Source organism: Pogoniulus pusillus, chromosome 8 (genome assembly GCF_015220805.1).
Source record: "Pogoniulus pusillus isolate bPogPus1 chromosome 8, bPogPus1.pri, whole genome shotgun sequence".
NCBI classification, from domain to species: Eukaryota; Metazoa; Chordata; class Aves; order Piciformes; family Lybiidae; genus Pogoniulus; species Pogoniulus pusillus.
In genome coordinates this window covers 4,546,893-4,561,033 of record NC_087271.1, presented here as the reverse complement: position 1 = coordinate 4,561,033, position 14,141 = coordinate 4,546,893, and the positions used below count along the sequence as shown (strand labels likewise).

General features: G+C 38.6%; 1 protein-coding gene across 2 annotated transcripts in view; it reads right to left on the bottom strand.

Moving 5' to 3' along the window:
• LOC135177294 (uncharacterized oxidoreductase ZK1290.5-like) overlaps positions 1–14,141 on the bottom strand; it is a 65,836-nt gene that overhangs the window by 49,731 nt on the left and 1,964 nt on the right. For both annotated transcript variants that reach the window (XM_064147062.1, XM_064147063.1), the window contains exon 2: positions 1,595–1,843. In XM_064147062.1, coding sequence (XP_064003132.1) covers positions 1,595–1,843 — 249 coding nt within the window. The remainder of the gene's footprint in view (positions 1–1,594; positions 1,844–14,141) is intronic.

Here is a 14,141-nt window from a genome sequence, read left to right as displayed (position 1 = left end):
TGTTCTCTACCTGTGCAGGAAGTTAAGGGCTACATTTCCAGAAAGAATGGAGCCAAAGATGTACATACAAACATCTTAGTCTTCAACTGGGGTTTTTTTCCCCCTTAATCTTGCAAGGTACCCTAGCAAAAAGCCACTACAGAGCACACAGCTGCATTAATATACCATCCAATTACTTCTGTAAAATGTGTATTTCACAAAAGCCATTAATTTCTTCATTAAAGTTTACTTGTTGGTAACAGAGGGACAGGGTGAGGGAAGAAGCAAAATGAGAGTTTTCAGGACACTGACTGTCAGACAACACCTGACAGCTGGATCAAGTATTCCTTGATTATTAGCATAAACACTACCTTCACCACTGTCACTATTTTAGATTATTGCTTTAGTCTTCTTTTACTTCTTGTTCATTTTCATTGCTACAGATAGAAAAGAGGCAGCAAAGGCATAAAAAAAAGCATCAGGTACTCCTCTCCTATGACCCATTGCTAAGAATTAATTGGTGCTATTATTGCAACTCTTTGCCAAACAAGGGAGTAACAAGCAGGTTTGAAGTAAGTCTAATTCAATCTTTTAAACCTTGTAGAAACTTCTAGTATTTTCCACAAAGTATATTGCATTAAGCAGACGAAACCAAAGGTAGTTATGCAAAGTTTTTAAAAGCTATTTGACATACAGGTTTTAGAAAGGGCTCCAATTCCTAGAGATATAGGTAAGAATCTGTGTCATCCTGTTACAAGTAATTTACTGTGAAGTTCACAAATTCTCGTTTCACAGGTTTCAGATGTTTCCAGTAAAAGATCACAGAATCATAGAATCAAGCAAGTTGGAAGAGATCTCCAAGATCATCCAGTCCAACCTAGCACCCAGCCCTAACCAGTCAACCAGACCATGGCACTAAGTGCCCCAGCCAGTCTTTTCTTGAACACTTCCAGGGATGGTGACTCCACCACCTCCCTGGGCAGCCCATTCCAATGCCAATCACTCTCTCTGCCAACAACTTCCTCCTAACATCCAGCCTAGACCTCCCCTGCCACAACTTGAGACTTTGTCCCCTTGTTCTCTTGTTGCTTGCCTGGGAGAAGAAACCAACCCCACCTGGCTACAGCCTCCCTTCAGGTAGTTGTAGACAGCAATGAGGTCACTCCTGAGCCTCCTCTTCTGCAGGCTGCACACCCCCAGCTCCCTCAGCCTCTCCTCACAGGGCTGTGCTCCAGGCCCCTCACCAGCTTTGTCACACTTCTCTGGACACATTCCAGCACCTCAACATCTCTCTTGAATTGAGGAGCCCAGAACAGGACACACTACTCAAGGTGAGATAAAACTCATGTAGTGGTTCCTCAAATCAATTTAACAATGACATCTACCATTAAAAAATGTATCTGGATCTCTTCAAATATTTGCAACAAGGCAAAAGTCTGTGCTCTCAGCTATGTGCCTGTCAACTTCCTAGAGGAAAAACAGAACAAGAAAACTGCAAATGTGCAAATACAGACAGAGTTTGGTTTCTGTGATCTATCTGTACTACACCTCATCTTTCAGGAATTCATCCATCTTTGGCAGGCACAATAAACGAGCTATAGATAAAGATTCCTACCAAGATATTCAACGCCAAGTCTTTCACATGACTCCAAGCAGGCTTTTTTTGTGTTCTCATAACCATAATCACCATGCCACAGTTTGGTAGTTAGCCAGAGGTCCTCTCGCTTCACGCCACTCTCTGCAATAGCTTTCTTGAGGAGAGCTTCACAGCCGTATCTTTTTGCTGTGTCAATATGACGAATGCCACAGTTTTGCAATGCATGGACCACAGCATCATGGGAATAGCCACCTCGATGGGAAGTACCTAAACAAACAAAATCAGAAGGGAATTGTCAGCAGTGGATTATGTGGGACATATTTTATCCTTTTTTACTTTCTGTTTTGCTTTTCTTGTATATTGTCACTGATTCGTCTTAGTCAATTTCCATTCCACGGAAGCAAAAAACAAGCAAACTGACAGATCTCTGGGCTGGGAAAACAGATAAAAAGCTAGAAAGTTGACACTGATCAGAAATAAATCTACCCAAATCACATAATCAACAGCACTGAACTGTAAAAAAGTGATTTCATCAGGCTCTTTCAGCAAAGAGAAAACACATACTTCATGGAAAATTAGTATATGGCACTTAACTCTCACATGGGAGTACAACATTTACAGACTAAAATATTAACATTAAGAAACAAAATACAACTTATTTACTTCTCAGAATGCATATCCCAAAAGTTCTACTATAAAGTTCTGGTAGCTTCAAGTTATTAATGCATCATACAACTCCAAACTGAACCATGGCACAGGTGCAAACCACATGTCAAGCTCAGCAGTAACCAAAACAATGGGATCCTACACAAGGGTTACTGAACAGGCATACAGAGATTTTCAGAACCAAAGTACTGTAACTCTCATTGTGTAGGTATTCACTGGATGTGTATTCTGCATGTCAAGAGGAGGGAAGGAGGAGGAGACTCAGCAGGAAAAGCAACCAGCAGGAGGACTGTCAGATAAAGAACTGGTTAAGAGCAAGAAGGATGATGTTTCTACTTACCCCTTCCTGTTAGTTGTTTTTCCTACCATGAGCCCCTTGCCCTCATTCACACGATTCCCACACACACTATTTTCTACAGTTTGTTGAGGAAGTGCTCAGTTCCAGTCAGCTACCAAAGCCACCTTCTGAGATGATGATTAGTAAAGACCCCAGTGCTACAAACAATAGACGTCATGCAAATGGCCACAGCACTAAAGGCAGAAGGGCCTCAGTGCAGCTGTGGCAGCATCAGGGTCTTCAGCCACTGCTGAACCTAAACAAAGGATTCCAGGTCGAAGAAGAATGGTGACATTTGTATCTGCTGTTAACTTTCTCTTCCCTGCCAAATACAACATTTCTTTCTACATCAAATGCTATCTGCACGTTAGGAAACTAGCAAATGTACATGGCCACCCAGACTGACAGATGAAAACACAGACACTTACTTTCCAGCCATCCTTAGAACCTCCCATACCTAAACTGGATACAGAACACCCAGGGAAGTCTCTCACACACTTTGTAACGATATGCATGCAAACCCAAGAACTTAGAAGCCTCACATGCAAGTAGATTCTCCTAAATGTTTATTATTTCTGCTTATTCCTAATCTTAGAAGGAAAGCCAATGACACCTCTTTAGTCTTCCTCAGTACTTCAACTAAGTAAGAAGTAATATGGTCTGGTAGCACACACTTATAGAATGAGGGTTGGAAGGGACCACAAGGATCATCTAGTTCCAACCCCTCTGCCATGGGCAGGGACACCCATGTACCTGAGGATTATGACATTCTGCTGATCACAACAGGACAACCCCTATTTTATGAACTACAAAATAGAGAGTATTTGATTCCTGATTTGTCTTGATTTATCCCCTTCATGGATTTTAGAGTGAGGAAACAATAAGACTGTATTTCCACAATTTCACCAGGTGCACAGTATTTTACCTTCTAAATATAAACAAAGTTTTCATGTTTGAAAAGACAAAACTTAGAATCATAGAATCAACCAGGCTGGAAGAGACCTCCAAGATCATCCAGTCCAACCTATCCCCCAGCCCTAGCCAGTCAACTAGACCATGGCACTAAGTGCCTCATCCAGTCTTTTCTTGAAGACCCCAGGGATGGTGCCTCCACCACCTCCCCTGGCAGCCCATTCCAATGGGAAATCACTTCTAAACTTTCTTCTTCATAGCCACTAATTATGATTCATATGTGGCTTAATTTCTGAGTCACAGCCCCATAACTTCTTTTACATCAAAATAAGCCAAGAAGGATCAACTTATATTCTAAAAACAGCTCTTTCAAAATCTTCACAAATGTTTAAGATTTTTAGATCAGTGCAACACTACTGTGCAACACTACAGTGCAAATAATATATATGCAATTACTACACTAATCAGATACCAAAGAAATCTTGTTAAAAGAATTATATAACTAGCACAGAAAAGTTACTATGCTTTTTCATAACAACCCCTTTGCTTTTAATAAGCTAGTATTGGTGCCAAACAAACAAGGTTGTAACTATTGTGTCTGTTTCTGGCTGAATGGACATTTCTAAGCAGGGAATGAATGGAGTTCATTTAGAGGTCTTGCAAATGGACTCACACTCTTTTCATGCATAATGGATTTCAGTAAGAACATTTAGCACAAACAACTTTTCTTTTTTTTTTTTTTAAACATTTAACCCTTTTAAGTTAAAGGGAAAGAGTGGAAGAAGGAAAATCCAGACTAGTTTTCTCATTGTTCCCCGTTCAGTGATAGCACACACACTTGTTTCACAGATCAGTCTGTAAGGAATTATCTCCATTTCTGTGCCTAAAAATGAACTACAACAGTCCTGATGCACAAAATAATAATTAAAAAGAAGGCATAACAACAATGCAATACTATCACTTTGCAAGCCAACTTAGAAACCTGTTCTTCATGATGAAGTTAATTATGTGACCAATGTGACCATCTCTAGACTTCAGAAATCACAGTATTCTTGTGTTTACTCTTGTGATTAAATGCTACACTTCACAGATGTGGAAGGGTGACAAAAAGAGCAGTGACTTGAATTTCTGGGTTTTCTACATTTTGAGACAACACATTAGCATTCTTACATGTCCAGGATTTGCTCTTTGCTCAGACATGTAATTCACAGTGATACCTATGTTTATAGACAAAATCCAATTTCACATGTGTTGGGAGGCACAAGGATATTTTAGTGGGTACATCTACATAAGTCAGAGGACACAAATCCATTGAAAATCAGGCTTAACTGATTATGTTTGGTTTGTATGTCATGATTACTCATCACTTTCTTGACATCCTGAAGATGACTGCTATCAAAACTGGAATGAGAAACATGCTCTAGTAATCCATAAAAAGTTCCAGAGATTATTAGGAATGCAGCATCCTGTTCACACTGCAATTGCTACAGGGGAAACAAATAGAACTAACCAGCAAACCCCTCCAACAAGACAAAAATCAACAACATGGCTCACTCCCTTGAAACACCAAAATTTACTACAGCTAACAAACCAAAACACTACTCTGCCTCTCCTAGATTTTTATGCACCATTTCAGCTGACTCTCAGCCTCATTAAACTTTCTTCTCTCCTTCACGGAAGCTGTAGAACTACAGAGACAGATCCAAAGCACCAAGCTTTTCAGAAGAGAATCAAGGCCTATTTTCTCTCCTTTTCTGTCTTCCTTTGTGCAGGAGTCTGGCTTCATGGTCTTTGTGAAATGTGAAAGCATTATTTATCTGTTTATGCAAAAATGTTCTGCACCATGAATAACTTTGGCTACTTAAAATTATTGGAATCACTTACATTAGAAGAGTTCCTGTTAATAAAAGGACAGCCAGAATATTTAGAGACCATATCTGAGGTATCTCAGTTCTCACGTAGGACAAAGTCAATGACAACATGAATGTACTGAAGAGACTCATACTATGTAACCAGTGCTTTGGTCAGAACTGAAGCAGCACATGGGGTTATCTAAAACTTGACCTCTCAAGGCCATTGAAGCTATTTGAAAGTTGTAGGAATAACTGTAGTTTGTGATGGTACAACATGAAAATGCCACTGCAGTGCTGTAACTCAGGTACTGAATGAGGCTACTGTGCACAAACATAGTGCAATGTGAGCTACAGAAGTTGAAACAAGGACATGAATCCACTTCTCCAAACCTCAGAGGACAGTGAGGACCACCCTGCCAGCATAACAGTAAGGAATGTATTTACATATTGCACCACCACATTGGTGTAAGAAGACCCACCAGAGAATTTGGTCTTTGTTGCATTTACATCCAGCACAGCTGTTAATGCCATAACACGTAGGTATGTGGCATTTTAATGGTACTAAATAACATCACTGTGCTAACAAAACAATGTTAATTAGACTACACAGGTTAGGTCTAGGATTATACCATGGAGTTTCTTTTGCCTCTGTAAATGCCATTCAAACTGTGGGTATCACTCCCCCCCTTCATTTTTTTTCCCTCAAGAAAAAATGCTTTAATTTGTTAATATTCTCATTTATTTTGCAAAATATGATCCACTGCTTAGTGAAAAGAGATCTCTCTGGGACTGTTTTTCTCCTAGGTGACTCAGAACAAGAGGATAAGAGCTCAGTAACAAGAAGAAAAGTAGGCAAGGAAGACTTTAAACTCTGTGATTGTACTTGGGCATCTCAACACAGCACCTAGGAACAGAAAGCAGGAATACAGCCTTGCTGCAATGCAAAAGAGTAAGAGAGAGCCCTTACATGTTTATTATGTATCCAGGGAAAGGGAAGCCAGAACTGCTAGATTTCTCTCTTCCTGAGAGGAAGGAAGAAATGGCAATGGGCCATTGTTGACAGAAGCACTCTATTCCCTCCATCTCAAAGAGGCTCTGACCATAAAGGATATTCAGATCATCTACTGTAAAGTGACCATACATCTCTGGTCACTGACCTACAATTATGTAGTCAGAACATTAGAAAAAGAGATACTAAACTAACTTCTCAGAATGCATTGCTAAACTGTGGAAGTAGCATCTATCATCAGTGGGATGCTATGCTATTTCATTAAATCACTAATGTATTTCTGGCAACAAAAAGACATAATCAGTAAAAAAATACCTCTTTTTTCTGTAAGAATAAAGACATTTACACTAGAAAGATACAGCTATTTGTACACAATTAAGTTCACCATGCAGAACTCCTGAGTTAAATTTGTAGGAATGACAAGTCTGGAAAGTGATCTATACATCTGAAAGGCAGTTATGACCATGTAACTCTTGTAGCAATTTCATAAGCAGAGCAGCAGCATACATTTAAATGCCTCTACAGACAGACTGCCAAATCTTGAAGTCTTTTCTTTCACTCCACACTTTCCCACCGCCCTGAGAACTATTTCTCATTAACAACCAAATTGGTTTCAGATGCTCTGCTATAAGATGTTACCTTAGAAACCATTTGGTAAAAGACTGTGGCTTCCTTCCATAGAAATCTCAAGCAGTGAAAAGGCAGATTTTCTGGCATAAATCAAATCCAATTTCTAGGGTTCACTAAACCTTTTCTCCTCAGAATAATGTTTTGTGACTAGATCTTAGCAGTTAATAGCAGACAAAGAATTGCTGGTGTGAACCATTTTTAAATGATTTTCATTCTACTCCCTTTGTTAAGTGAAATTGCATCCAGTACTTGTCATATCTTGCTAGAATTGTTAATTTAGTAACAAATAAGAGTATGGACTAAACACAGCAAATAGACTGGGGGGAAAGTATTAAACTTATTTTTCTTCCCTTTAATACATCTCCTTAAACTATTCTATCTGATAAACATTACATTAATTCTTTAACAACATTAGATATTTGGAAATACTTCACAATAAATGAGAGACCTTTGACAATATTTTCCTCCTAACAACTTCCACAAAAACACAATCATCAAAATAAAAGACCATAACTTTCTACTTAAATACAAGGTACCAAAAATCATTCCTGCTGTAAAAGTCTGACTTAAAAATAAATTCCTTCCAGAATTTACAATTAAGCATAATCAGCACACAATTAAGCAGAGGGACAGCAATTTAAAAGAATATAGTTTACCATAACACAAAAAATTCAAAATGATTTAGCACGTTGTAAAGATGATATTATAGGGAGAAAGATAGAGAACTTGAATTTATAATGACTTGTAGCCTAGAGATTGAAAATATATGCACAGTAACTCATTACTGTAAGATCCTAATTCAAGATGACATTCAAGCTGATGGCTAATTTTTGACATCATAACAGTGCCCTTTACCTACCAGACTATTTGCAGAATAAGTGCAATTGTGAACTATGACAAGATCTTACTCCTGCAGTATCATGTGATGCTGCTAGGTCTGAGACTTGCAGAGTCCCATTGCTAATTAATTGCATTCATGAGTTCAAAGGACAGCAGCAACCAAGCTACTCATAGTGCAAACTAAATCTGAACAATAAAGGAGGTTTCTGGTCAATCGCCTGTTTTATTTCCCCTCCCCTAAATCATCTAAGAATTTAAAATGCATTTTCTGAAGGTTACCAAGACAAACAAGGTATCTCTCACATGGCACATACAACCTTAGAATAGTTCCTATTAGAATGCAAAGCACTTCCTTCCATTCAGGCACTCAGCCTGGGGAACAGACCTCACAGTTACAAAACATGTAAATGCACAAAATGGCTTTTCCCTTGCTCTCCCCTCCCCGTAACTAGCATTTTCTATCACACTTTGTGCTGGAGGCACCCAGTTTAAACATTTGAAGGAAGTTTAGGAATCAGTACCTCCCTCCTCCCCATTTACAGGCATAAGGAACTACTGCAGTTAAGGTTACATCACCATACAATGCTGCCAGAACTAGGCTAGGGACCTCTGGCACTGAAAAAGTATACTGACTAAAATCTACTACATGAAGGTTCAAAGGTAAGTCAGCTTCCACCCCCCCACTCCAAGCTTGGTATAATTGTTCTACATTACAGAAACATGGCAAAAGGCAAAAGTTAAACATAATGCAGATTGCTCCTCTCCATTTTGATTGCAAATAATTTCTTAATCTAGTAGGCACCTAATATTTAACATTGTAACATTTAAAAGTATTAATAGCAGCAGGGAATTTAAAATCATACACTAAGTGCCTCTGCTTATACTTGATAATGGTTTTGATTATTAAACAGTGATAGAAACATGAATTCATTACTTAGCTTTCTTTCTCATAGTGAATTGTGTTTGGTCATCACCCTGTTGCTGATGTGATGCAGATGAATTTTAAATGCCCATCACTATCTTTCTGCTGTTAAATCACAGGTCATATATTGAAATACAAATAAAATAAAATCCCTAGCAAAATACAAAAACCAGACCTCGGATTTGTAGGTGTACAAAGACAGCAGAGACAAAGCAACAACTTCCCACAGAAAGAGAAATATTTCTTTACTGTGCATACACTCTGATATAACTAAAATTGGCACAGCATCTTGCCTTAGATGCATTTACTGCTACGCTTTAAAACAACATTTGCACAGCATTCAGGTTTTTTTAAGGAATAAAACACCAAACTGGAAGAATGTCAAGTTAGAAGAAGCAAGAAAGGTAGGAACTCAGGTTTATTCAGGTTAGTAGAGGATATGTGTTTGATTCACAGTCTACAAATACACAGCTGCCTGGGACGTAGCTGCATTTTGGACATGAGAGAAGTTAAATATCTGGAGGCCCTCAAAGCTCAAGTACGGCTTCTCAAGATAAGATCTACTGAAACAGTGGATGAATTGAGACAGAAAGATTTATAGATGTGGCATTTCGTTCATCACAAGAGGCTATTAAGGCAACTTGGTAACCATGGGTGAAAAGTACAGAATGAAATAAAAAAATAAATGGCCAAAACATAAAACAAAGGGAAGAAATAAACAGTTGATTGTTATTGGAGAGAAAGATTAATAGGGTGGAGTGCCATAGGTCTCGGCATTCGGACCATTGTTATATACATTTCCTCAAGGACTGAAGCAACAGGAGCCCATGAATTAAAAAAAAAAAGAAAGAAAAAAGAGAATGTTAAAATAGTTCCATTAAGCATTAATTTTCAAGTAAATATGCAGTATTTTGTTGAAAAAAAGGAAAGCCCAAAACATGATGCAATGAGAATAGAGCAATCTGACTGGTCTTCCTCCAGAAGAAAATCCCACTTGCTGTGAAAAAGACTGGGAACAAGACAAGTGGTGTAGGATTGCAATGCAAATGATGCAATGTCTCCAGGAATGCAGTCAGTAAAAACTTTTACTATTTCTTCACTTAGATAAAGGTACATACAAATATCAGGAATCTTATCTAAGGAACACTCATACAGAGGGATTTTAACGGTTTCCCTTGAACATGCAGGATTCTGTGTGTGTCTGTGTGTTAGTAGTGCAACAAACTGACAAATACAGTAAAAGTGGAATTTAAGAAAGACACCAGTGCTGTAAGCTAACTGACACAAGAGTGTTTATTTGGATTGATTTTTATTTCTCTCAGGCTTTGACAATTGGATTAGAAGCTGCTAGAGCATTAAGTGTCTGTTTTCTGAGTTACAGTGCCTAGCATAACAGCACTGTCCATTCTTCAATGATCTCCATAAAGAACATCATCACTACTACTACTAAAAAACTGAGTGTGACATGGGTAAGGCACAAAAGACTTTATTATGTTGTTTAGCAATTGTCTGTCCTCGAACCTCAGGCAAGCTCCAAACAAGCCTGCAATTAGTTTTTATATTTACACTTTAATAGGCAGGGATCACTGAAGAACTTTTTATCTCATTACCTTGTTATCAGTTCTAGCTACCCCAACCATTACATAGAAAGTAACTGTTCACAAACACATTCCAGTGTTTCACAAGCACATTTTGGTATCACCAGCCTCTCTGCTGTCTCCTCCTCCCTCAAATTTTAATTGTTACTGTTCCTAAAAACCTAACCAACTAAAAAAAGCCAAATAAATGCACTCCCACACCACCTCTTCTAACAGGGATATAACTACCAAATCAAGGGGATGAAGGTGGTGTCACCAGAGACAGCCAGGGCAAACCTTAAGAGATGTCTATAACAGATGTTCTGAGGACCTAATCTAATAAAATTATGTGTATATACACACACTGTTAAAAAAAATAAAGCATTCAGAGAGTGTTTGTAAAGTTCATGAGTCAAATACTTTTTACCACTAAGAGACTTCTATCACATCCCTCATATCACAAATCCCTCCACAAAGAGTGATGCCATGCTGAATTTAACCATTTAGCACGTGGCCTTGATAAAGCATTCTAATATTAGAATTACAGGAAGAAAAGCTTTTGTGTTAACACCCTTAGAGGATAGGGTGTTTATCCATCAGATTTCAAATGAAAAAATAACAAGAAAATAAGAAGGAGAAAAAAAAAGCAAAGAGAGACAACTTTCTTCATGGGGGTTTCCCACTTAACAGAAGCAAGGATGCATGGAACAAACTGTATGCATCTTTATTCCAGAGCCTGAAGAGACAACACTGTGTGTAGCATTCTGGCAAGTGATTTATTTCTGTGGGTGCTGTTTCAGATGAGCACCAAGTATCCTCCACTTAAATCAAGACAACATAGAAATACCTAATTCTCTACTATAGTGCAAAGACTCTTCAAGTATACAACTCTCAGATACTCCTGTGAAAAGTGTAACTGCATCAGCTTCAAAACAATGTAATTTTATATTAGTTATTTGCCCTATATTTCTAAAACACAGATAAAGTGTTGCAAATATGGAAGGAAAATAGAGCTATCTTATTAGCAACGTAGGGAATGTATCAATTTTCTAAAGCCATATAAAGGCATTGCGAGGTAATTTACCCTCTGGGGAACAGCTGTATGCTTGTATCAAGTATTAGGGGCAAAATGCCAATTCATTTTCAACTTAAGCCTACTCTGGCTGAAAGCAGCCTTTGTAATGAAACCCATCATTAACTGTAAACACACCCAAACCTCTGTAGAGGAATAACATTGGCTAACACAACTGTCAGAATCCAACTGCAAGACACACAAAGTTTAGAACCATAAACAAGATGCAGATTGTTTTAAAACAGCTACACAGCACATGTCTAACACCAAGGCAGGTTGCTTCAATAGTAAATGGTAGGCATCTCGGGAAAGCCAGCTTGTTTTACCACTGCTGGCTGACATCTTTCTGCTGGACAAAGGTTTTGCAGACTATGAGCATGCATTCACACAGTCACAATTTTGGATGTACAGAATCTGGTGTATTATTCCAAGTAACCTTTCAAGATTGATCATGAACTTTGTCCACTACATAGTCTACTGCACAGATTGGTCTTTCTCACAAGATATTAAATGGAAGTGCATTCTTCTCACTAAGAACAGCTTGTGTGAGCAAATGCAGAGCACCAGAAAGAGACTGGCAGCCTAATGAAAAACCACTTAACTTCCTTCCTTCCCGTCTTCCCCTTTGCATCAAAACTTGACCAACTTACTGAACCCCGCCTATAGAAATTTGGAAGGGCAAAGCAGTTGTGACATGGAAATTCATTAAAAATAGAAAAACATCCCACACCTCAGCTGAAAAAAAACTATCACTACCATACCTTCTGGCAGCTGAAGCTTGACCAGAAAGAACTGATATTTCTGACAGAATGCTAAGTTCCCATTGCACTCTCATGTAACACGTTCTCCCTCAGAAACATATCACATGTCATCTGCTCCAGCTCTCAGCTGCTACAAAAGCAGTTTCATCACTTGGAAATAATTTACATACCTATCTGAGCTACCTGCCAGTTGACATGACTGGATAGCTGCAACCATCTTGACACAGCATATTTATCTCTTTAAAGCTTTTAGAAAGATTATCTAACAACAGAGGCAACATACATATCTGCCCTCTCAAAGACAACTTTTTATAGGCAATCATTATGTCTGCATGTTTAAAGGGATAACAATGAAGAACAAGAGGACACAGCCTCAAGCTACGCCAGGGGGAAATTTAGGCTTGAGGTGAGGAGAAAGTTCTTCACCGAGAGAGTCATTGGACACTGGAATGGGCTGCCCAGGGAGGTGGTGGAGTCGTCATCCCTGGAGCTGTTCAAGGCAGGATTGGACATGGCACTTGGTGCCATGGTCTAGCCTTGAGCTCTGTGGTAAAGGGTTGGACTTGATGATCTGTGAGGTCTCTTCCAACCTTGGTGATACTGAAATAACCCTGCAGAAAAAGGTCTTTCAGAAAAGGCATCCTCATTGAAGAAAGTTCTCCTCTACTTATTAGCAAAGTCATTGAAGAAAATTCTCTTGTACTTATTAGCAGAGTCATTTATTTATTTATTTCTGCAAACATTAGTTAATGCAGTAAGGCTGCAACAAAAAGCAGCCATTCATTTTAAGAATACAAAAATGGCAATGCCTACCATAAAGATCCCATTGTGTTAGGTTGCATATCATGGTGCCAGTGCAGTGAGGTTTGAGTTACTCTCACACCATACCCCAGCCCAAATATTTCTTAGATTGGAGCAGTGAGAGTGCTTAGTAGCATTGTATAGATTCTGAAATAGCAGGGTTTTTTTTTAACCTTTTGGCTAGTGTTGCCAAGTTGCTAAGACTTTTTAACTAATATGTGCAGATTAAATAATGACTTTGGGTACTGCAAACTCTATCTGTTTGCTTATGGCTTCTGGATAACAAACCAGCCCTATTAAAATCAAAGGCTTACTCCTGGTACCTTAGGCAGCTTCTTATGCTCTAAAACCCACATCTCACAATTTACCCTCCTTTACACTAATGAAAATACTCAATAATTGCTCTGAAGTCAGTACCTGCTCATAGGATAAAGATGAAAAGAGCACAAGAATCATTTTATTTTACAGCTTAGCTTGATAACTTGTGTGACTGATTAACTCCAGCATCACAAAGAATGCTAAGTGCCTTTGATTTGTATGCTGATGTAAAATAATGAAAACTCTGGGAAGCTGATTCAACCCACGATAATATGATGTCAAGAAAGACTGATTTGGAACAGTATTGATATTTTAGAATACGTTAAGAGATAAATTAAGTCATTTTTACAAGAAATAAAACCTAATTAATGTCTACAATATAAAAAAAGACAATTAAAAAAAAAATGTGGTCAAGTATGCAAGTGCTGGTCTCTTCTCAAAGGTAACTAGTGATAGAACAAGAGGCAATGGGCTCAGGCTGCAGCAGGGTAGGTTTACACTGCACATCAGGAAAACAATTTTCACAGAAAGAGTGGCCAGGCATTGAATGGCCTGCCCAGAAAGGTGGTTGAGTCATCAACCCTGGACATGTTTAAAGGTCATTTGGATGTGGTGCTTGGAGATATGGTTTAGGGGTGAACCCTGTAGAGTAGGGTTATCGTTTGGAATTGTTGATTCTTAGGGTCTTTTCCAACTGGAATGTTTGTGTGATGTTGTATGTCTGTAGTATGTATTTGCCTCTTTGTGGCTCATCTTCCAGGCACTCTGCAACACCTATTCTGGGAGAGTAAATGGTCTCTATCTGTTACATGTACAGCATAGACACCACAGAATCACTGGTTTTAACCTTCCTTTGTTCATACAGTC